This window comes from Nicotiana tabacum, chromosome 23 (assembly GCF_000715075.1).
Source record: "Nicotiana tabacum cultivar K326 chromosome 23, ASM71507v2, whole genome shotgun sequence".
NCBI classification, from domain to species: Eukaryota; Viridiplantae; Streptophyta; class Magnoliopsida; order Solanales; family Solanaceae; genus Nicotiana; species Nicotiana tabacum.
Window position 1 is genome coordinate 106,838,475 of NC_134102.1, and position 9,042 is coordinate 106,847,516.

At 38.6% G+C, this 9,042-nt stretch overlaps 1 protein-coding gene and 2 non-coding genes across 3 annotated transcripts; 2 read left to right on the forward strand and 1 right to left on the reverse strand.

Annotated features, from left to right (window-relative positions):
* Positions 1 to 1,367: 1,367 nt before the first annotated feature.
* LOC142177841 (U1 spliceosomal RNA) lies at positions 1,368 to 1,528 on the forward strand. Its single transcript, XR_012706387.1, has one exon. It is a non-coding gene; the product is annotated as a U1 spliceosomal RNA (small nuclear RNA).
* Positions 1,529 to 2,773: 1,245 nt separating this feature from the next.
* LOC142177324 (uncharacterized) lies at positions 2,774 to 3,411 on the reverse strand. The gene is made up of 2 exons (XM_075245798.1): positions 3,197 to 3,411; positions 2,774 to 3,095 (listed from the first exon to the last, which is right to left on the reverse strand). Exons 1-2 carry the CDS (start codon positions 3,409 to 3,411, stop codon positions 2,774 to 2,776), a joined length of 537 nt encoding a protein of 178 aa, XP_075101899.1.
* Positions 3,412 to 8,071: 4,660 nt separating this feature from the next.
* LOC142177918 (U1 spliceosomal RNA) lies at positions 8,072 to 8,227 on the forward strand. Its single transcript, XR_012706446.1, has one exon. It is a non-coding gene; the product is annotated as a U1 spliceosomal RNA (small nuclear RNA).
* The last annotated feature ends 815 nt before the right edge of the window (positions 8,228 to 9,042 follow it).

Below are 9,042 nucleotides of genomic sequence, written 5' to 3' on the forward strand. Positions count from 1 at the left end.
TCCCATATGCCTTTGGCTGAGCTTTCTGTTGTAACTTCACGCAAAACCTCATTTGAAAGATTTAAAATAATACCTGCTTTTGCCTTTTTGTCTATGACGGCAAACTCCTCGTCCGTCATTTTATCCGGGATCTTCTCCTTTCCTTGCAGTGCCAAATCTAAGCCATCCTGAATTAGGATAGCTTCCATCTTTAATTGTCACATTCCGAAGTTTGCACTTCGGTCAAATTTCTCAACATAAGATTTTGTTAGAGTTATTTTGGCTATTTAAACTAACCCGGTTAAATCTGGCTCTGATATCAATTTGTTAGGATCGGAAACCCGGGTAGTGCGGAATTTAGCCAAACAATGGTATAATGACAATAACAAAGACAATGAAAGTTGATAATAACAACAATTAAAGAATATAAAGAAGACACAAATTTAACGTGGTTCGATCAAGGTGACCTACGTCCACAAGCGGAGAGGAGCAATTTCACTATACCAACAAGAGTACAAAAGAGAGCACAAAATTAGAGTAAATACTCTAATTACTCCCAAATACCCCAAGAGAATAACCTCACAAGATCACTCCAAAGAAAGGGTTCACACAAGTGTTTCCCAACACTCACTCTCTTACAAAATACTCTATAATGAAATAAAGGAGGAGAAAGAAAGATAAGAGTAAAAAGCTCTTGAATTGGTGTGTTTTCAAATAAGGAGAAACTCCTCTATTTATAGCAAGAAATCCTTGGCCTAATAATGGATATTATGTCATGGCAAATGTCATGATCCATAAATTTGTTATAATAGATATTATGTCATGGCAGATGTCATGAACCACAAATTTGTTATAATAAATATTATGTCACGGTAAATGTCATGAAAATTTGGCCATATTACAAAACTGAACTTTACTTTTGGAAACTGGATGTCATACAATCTTGAGAAGAAATGTGCTATCCTCTTTAGAGACCTATGGTTAAGATCGATCCTTTTTGTTCTGGTAACTATGAATTAACTCAGAAAGCAAAATATTGGTTTACCCAGCAGCCAGGGGGTGCACATTATTTTCTCCCAGGAAGTTCAATCATACGTTTTTGTCATTCTTGCTAACTTCAGGTTCTAAACAGCACCCTTAATCCAAAAGATGGTTTTTGGTATTATACTTTCAAGAGATTCGAAAAAATCTGTTTATTATCTATCAGGCGTGCTATAAATAAAAAACGAAACGAAAGCAAGGGGAAAACACGCAGAAAGTGGATGGCTCACTCTTGCTTTCCTTACCAAATAAGGGAAAAGAAAAGCACAAAGTCCCTGATCGGCTGACACAAAGAAAACTGAGTATCAAGAGGTGTATAAAAGCATGACAAGGAGCAGCAGTGAAACGTACTTACCTGGACGGGGTCAATGGGCGATCAATAAGACCCATGGCCTAGGTTGGTGACTTCCATTGCACTTTGGAGGGGCGCCCGCCTAAGGTCGGCTCAAGTGGTCGAGCCTATGTCATAATTTGTGGCAGTAGGGGCCTGCGTTCGCGCGGCCCCTACCCAGTTCTTAAACAAACTTTTTTTGCTCAAGCTACTACTATTATGTTGAATGGCCCAGAGTTAAGCCATTTACGTTTTTTCGCATTGGGCATTACATCAGATTGTCAACATCTAGGTATTTTGTCACAAAACCTTCTTATGTAGCTTTTCAGTGATCAGCTTGTGTGCATCTACTACAATAGAGTGAACCACGGACCGAAGAGGGAATGAGGATGGCCAAAGAAATTTAAGCCTTAAAAGTTTTGGCTGAGGGAAATGAAGAGGTGAATCCCACTCGATAAAAACAGGCATCACTGAAGAAGCTGTAATTATGTTTTATTTTTCGATATAATGTGAGCAAATGTATTACCTCAATTAATTCATTATTTTACTCGTTCTAGAAAGTAGAAAGTTTATGCTTCAGTAAGATAAAGTTAGTATTAGTTAAATGGGCAGTGCTAATTTTTTGTAACATTTCAAAAATAAGAGTACTTTTCCCCTGAATAAGAGAGTATTGGATATGATGTCTAATTTCACACAATTCTACTTGGGGATGGGGAATTATAGTAAATGTATCTGCTCCAAATTGTGATGTTCTAACAAAAAAAAGTCAGAACTCATACTGAATTATTAGAATGTAATTAGCTACAATCTTAAAATAAAACCATATTTGAGAGACTTGTTATTAATAATATAACTCAGAAAGAGGTAATAAGTGGCCGAGTATATTCAGATGGTGGAGTGCAGTTCCACTGCTTTCAAAATTTGCATATTTCAAATTTTCTGATCAAATATGACAATACAAAAGCAGTTTACCGTTTAGTTCTGTTTATACTTAGGTTGAGTTTCCACATAGCAGAATGCCGTTCTTCAAGTTCTGTTTATAAATGGTTTAGTTGACTGTTGCACGATGAAAACCAGCATTGATTTGAAACAAGATAATTTTAGCACTCACTATTTACATAGATAACACACTATGACATCCATCATGATCACATCCTACCATTGATTGTGGCCAAGATTTGGCTAGAAATTCTGACGATCAGCATAACTTGCTAAACTTTTGGCGATAGGAATGAGAGGCTTTAAAATTCTGGCGCCGTACTTTTTTCCAAAAACTTCTGTACCGGGGATAAAAATGTAGTGTCTAACTAGACCATCTGCAACAAAACAGATGAATTGATGATTGTGTTGTAACTCAAACAATAAAGTTTCCCCATCATAACTAACATCCTGTCCCAATGTTTTACTCAACTTCTTGTGCACTTAACTCTCCTGGTGGCGAGTTTCCTTATATCCAATGCTTTTGTCTATCAGAACATCCCTAATCTGATAAAGCCCTTCTTTCATGACCTCAAGCTTCTTAACCTCCAAAGTTAATTTTGTCTCTTCACTCAAGCAATTAATAAGGTCGAGAAACATTTCAAGAACATCTTCCCACTTGTTAGAAGTGGGTGACTCCGCGCCTTTGGCACGTGCGAGGCACATCCATGAAGTGGATTCAGGGTCATAAGAAGCGGCACTTTCTAAAAACTTTTGACAAGTTACAACCATTTGCTGCGCCATTTTAATTTCTTTACTCGGACACCTACTATTTAGAAAATCTATCTCAGATTTCAGTCCAGTAAATATCTCCCCGAGTGCCCTGTCCATATCGGGTACTTTGTGGCCTGTGCACATACTGATTGCCTGACAAGCTTCTTTTGTTGAGCAGACACATTCAAGAAGTTTGACTTTTTTGTGAGGGAATCAATGGTAATCGATTCCATCTCGCCAGCTTTACTAAAATACACGGGCTGGTCGTATTGTGAATCAGCTAATGTTTCCATCACATTCTTCTTCATCATTTCTTGCATTGACGGACACCCAACAAATGTCCTAGCCGCTGATTTAAAAGTAGACATCTTTTGTTTCAAGCTCTCATCATAAACTCTGGCACGGTCATTAACATTGAGTAGCTTACCATCAACTAAGTCCACATTCTTTAGCAAATGGCTCAATTTTAAGAAAGCTTTCTCATACCATTCAGAAGGCAAAGACTCCGCATGGAATTCTTCTGGGCCGTGATTGTATAAGGTAAAATATGATATGACATGTGGTCATCTAAAGGAAAGACACGTGAAACCCAATACGGGGATGGCCGAAGACTGAACACAGCCAATCCGCTTGTCCCAGGAAGGGATAACATTCATAAAGATGTATTAAATGCTCTGCGTCCGGTAGCATTTAATAAGGAATATTCCACCGCATTAAGAGGTACGGCCCGTTATAGAGAATCTGGCATTTATATTTACCGTTACATCTTCATCAATAACCCTGATAATTGATATTAAAGGAGGGAACGATCCTAGGACATCCTTCCCTAGACACAACAATAAATAGTGAGCCCAGTTATCATTGTAAAAGACACGAATTTTCTAGCTAAACTTATACTACGTTCTATACAATGCTTAATACAATCTTACTTTCCCGCTTTTTGATCTCATCATTGCTGTGCCGGGAAACTTTGTTCCCGGAACTGTTATCTCTACTGTTTCATCTATATTTTAAGGCTAAGTGTTGTACATTTCTTCAATTATTGTATTATTTCATGATCAAATTAGTTCACTTGTCTAGAAACCATATATAAATTTAACTGTACTATTTTACGGGTAAACAGTCTGGCGCCTATTGTGGGGCCTAGATAGCCGTGCAATTAAATTGATCCTTGCCTTTTTTACTAACGTGATTTGATTATTTTGTCTTAGAAACAATCACAGAAAATGGTAGATAACACTGTTAACAACACGCACAACCCTGAAATTCGAGGGGATCAACCTTATTTCGAGGATTCAATCAGTGACACCCATAATGAGGAGATTGACGCCACGCTGGTGCATGACATGCAGTACCCTTGATAGATTCGGGAGACAACTCCCGATGATGCTGATGAGGAGCATGTCGTGGATGCGGTGAGGGTCCTGCAAAAGCAACAGGTGATCATTCTAGGCCATCTCACGCGGCAGGATAAGGTTATGCCGGAGCTGAAGCAGGCGCTATGGGGGGTTTCGAATAATGCAAACAGACGAGATCCAATTCCTCCCGGGGTTTCCAAAAACCAAACAATGCAGAGAGTCGACAACAACACTCCAGGGGTGAAGTTGGCTCCGAAGGGGCTGGGGGGAGCGGATCCGGTCTCAACAACGAGAACGACCCGCTCAAGAATTAAATTTTACGGTTTCTGAGTGAAGTAAACGCCCGCATGGACCAAATCCCGGGCGCGCCACCAGTATTGAAAGGCCCGGACTCAAAGAAGTATACTAAATTACCGTACAAGCCGAGTGCGGCACCAGAACCAATCCCGAAGCGGTTCAAAATGCCTGAAGTGCCAAAGTATGACGGGACTTCAGACGCACATGAGCATATTACCACCTACTTGTGCAGTAAAAGGAAATGATTTAGCTCCTCACAAAATTGTATCAGTGTTGCTAAAGAAATTTGGAGAAACTCTCACGAGGGGAGCTCTAACGTGGCATTCATTATTACCCGAGTATTCCATAGATTCCTTTGAGATGCTCACGAATTCTTTTATTAAGGCTCATGCCGGGGACAGAAAAGTACAAGCCCGGAAGGCCGACATATTCAGGACCGCACAGGGAGAATTCGAATTATTACGAGGGTTTCCAGAAAGAAAGAATGTTTCTCCTGTCTATCCCGGATGATTGGGCAGCTGAAGCATTCACCAAAGGATTAAATCCAGTAGCGAAACTAGGAATTTCTCCAAGGGTGTTCAATATGTGTTATACACCTCTAAAACGTAATATTTTACCTATATACACAGTGCTATATTTTGATGATGAACACCCTTATGACCATGTGGCTTCGCCACTGATTAAATCCGAGAAGCTCAGACGCTTCCCGGAAGCTGAAGGAGAGCCTGCTTGAGTTTCAAGCAACAACTTAGGCAGATGTCCACAACCGGTATGAGTCAAAGATAAGGATCAAAGATGACCAATCATCGGCCAAAGGACGGGAGAAGAGCAGAGAAAAATCAAAGGATGACTACGACACGGACAGACGGACTTCGAGGGGCCGGTTTTTGCCCTACGAGCGGACCGAAGGCCGTGGAAGATACTTTCGAGAAGCAAACAAGTTCACCGTTGACAGAGGGATCGATCGTGGTTGAAACAATAGATCACTTCAGGATAAAGAGATGTTGGGGTCTCGGGATCCTTCTTACCCCAAGTTATCGGAATATAACTTCAACGTCTGTATAGTGGAGTTGGTTCGCGCGACCCATGCTCAATTATCTGCTAAATTGTTGTTTTGTACTCAGTCACAACTTTACTTGCATATTATATCTCGATCTCTATTGTTCATTATTGATGCATTATATCATTGCTGTTTGGGCTGGTTATCATGATTTCTGAGAGCCCGAGAGATTGGAGAGCTTGATGACTTAGTGAGACCGATGGCCTGATTGTGAGGATATTTATGGGATCGGGCTACACGCTGCAACTTGTTTCATTGATTTATGCCATGATTGGCTTGTTATAGCGCTTGGGCTGAAGGAACCCCTTCAGAGTTTGTACACATCCCTAGTGAGCGCATGTACCTACTGAGTGCTAAGTGCCGAGTGCCGAGTGCTGAGCGATTGAGAGGAATGAGTGATTGTGAGGTTGGAGTCAATGAGAGGACTGAGTGACTGTTGCTCTGAGAGGATGAATTTGACTTTCATTTCTGTTGCACTTCAGCTGTCATGTATCACCGTCTTGTAATTTCTGAGAGATAATATATTTGTTTCACTTGAAATTGACATAGATTAACTGTTGTGGCCTAAATTGTCGAATTTGAAAGCATGCCTACCTTCCTATGTTGAAATTACTATAATTGAACTATAACTGTGAAACTCGTCACTACTTTCAGTCCTTTATTTAGTCTTGTTACTTACTGAGTTGGTACAATACTCACGCTACACCCTGCACTTCCTGTGCAGATTCAGGTATTTTCAGACACGGTGGGTGTTGATTCCTTTGCACAGTTGATCGTTTGGAGATTTCAAGGTAACTGCCTGGCGCTTCGCAGACCTTGTCTCTCCTTCCCCATCTTTCCGCCTTATGTATTTAGTTTCAGACTATTATAGATAGTACTCCCAAAATTGTGATGTTTAGATGTTCATGTACTCAGTGATACCCCGATATTGAGAATTTCTATATTGGCTTTGACTTTCTATCCATTTTGAGAGTTTTGATGATTTAAACCTGTGTTATTCTTATTTTTCATTTAAACATGTAGAAGTATTTTGAAGTGTCGGCTTGCCTAGTACCACATTAGGCGCCATCACGACAGGCTAAGTTTTGGGTCGTGACACTTTGACAAGTGGCTATGCAAATCCACCATGTGTCTTCATGCATAGAAGACTAGGTACACTTGTTAATATTGAAGCCAAGTGGACTAATATATTTCGACAAGGATTAAAAGACTCTCCACACTTGTCTTACATGCAACCTCCCTAATTGCCTACAAATAGGTTGTGGATTAGCCATCATACTAACCCAAATTCTCAACCAAAAATTCATCTCGCTAATCATTACCTATTATTATTAATTCTTCTCTCCAATTTTCTGAACCTGCTGGATTTATTATTTGATTTTGTTCATTCCTGTATCTTCTAAATAAATAGAGGTAGGCTTGTTTAAAACATTTCACATTGCTGAAATAGTATCTTAGGACAGTGATCAGCGCGACTCAAGCCAATTCGTGTATCTGCTCACAAATAATATTATTGCAGTATTATCATTATTTCCTCGTGTCATTTCCCTACAATTTCTATCTATAAAGATACAATTAAATAACTTTTGCTAGATTTTGTAAGCTTCAGAGAGGTAATATTTCTACGGTAGTTCATAGAATTAGTAATCTAGAATTAATAATTACAGTGGTTAAAAAGTTTGTGAAAGTATATTTTAAAACAATATTGCCGACGACATCTGAATTCAGTAAAAGAATTCATATATCACTATTAGCAAAACGAAAATGATGTCGTCTCTTAAATTTTAATTCTGAAAAATTCATCTTTTATTATTTCTCCAAAGCAAAGGCCAAGCCGTTTGTCTCTACCGAGCGCTATATAGCAATATCAAATCCTTATGGTGGCTATGATATGAATTTGAAGAGAAAAAGACTCTTGGGTAGAAGTATTTCAAGAATTAGAATCGATTTCTATTTTCTTCGTTTTCCTTAATTTTTCCATTAAAATCTCTTTATTGGAGTACTACTTTGATTCTCTTCCCATTCCATAATTGATGTTTATTAGTAATAAATTAATATTATTACAAAAAAGGATTTGTCCCTTAGGTACACATGTCACCATCCACGACTTATTTTCCACAAATTCAAGAGAAATCCATTACAAATCAAACTTCCTTTACAAATCGTAGGTGGACTCTTTTTTAAGCTCTCAGGCGCCTCTCAACAAGTTATCTCAAATTTTTCACCTCATATTCAATCAAGGAATTTTTAATCTAAAGAGAGTTATAGTCCATGGGTTCATTCTGGCTTTCTTTCCTCTTTTACGTATTTTTGTTACTTATCTGCGTGTTTTCTTAAATTGAGGGAAAGAAAGGGAAGCAATGGTGACTTCCATTGCACTTTGGAGGGGTGCCCGCCTAAGATCGGCCCAAGTGGTCGAGCCTACGTCATAATTTGTGGCAGCGGGGCCTGCGTTCGCGCGGCCCCTACCCAAGTCTTCAACAAACGTTTTGCACTCAAGGCATGACTATTGTGTAGTTGTGAATTCGTTAGATAAATGAGAAAGTTCTGTGGAATTCCAATTTGTTAATTTAGATTTCGCATGACATAAATAACTCTAGTTGCTGTAGTAGTTGTTTGCCTTTGTATATTTGGGTGTGAGGACTGAGGATGGAATTACCTGGTCTACTACTGAATTTGTTTTAAAAAGTTTTTTTTTTTCTAATTAATTTTAGCCTTTTCCTTCCCATTATTCTCGTCTTCGAGAGAATCTCATGGTTTTTTTTTGGACCAAACAGTTATGACACAACCCAACTCTATGTCTTGTTCATGGGTATGGTGAAATTCTACTCGGAGAAAATGCTTTTCATTCTAGAATTTGAATTTATAATGGGTTCTATATTCAAGAAAAGGCAGCTTAATGAGTTCTAGATAATTATTTATATACATTAAGTGAATTTCTTAACACAAATGCAAAATTTTGGCTGAAGCTAATGGTTCTGACGAACTGTAACTAGAACTCCAACTCCGTCTGTGCCTGAATGATGAGGAGGAAATGGCCCTAATAAGAGAAAAATATCATGCATAAGTTGAACCGGAATCTAATTTTTAGTACTAATATTTTTTCTTTCTTTGCAGGAAATAATTAAACTAATAAGAAAAAAGAACAATGAGAAGAAAAATTTCACTTTCCAAATTTGCAAAGAAGAACTATAATGCTGAAAAGTTAAAAGTGAAGTGGTGTATGCAACTTTACAAATGATTAAAGTATTTGTGCACATGAAAAAATCCAAGCAAATGACCCA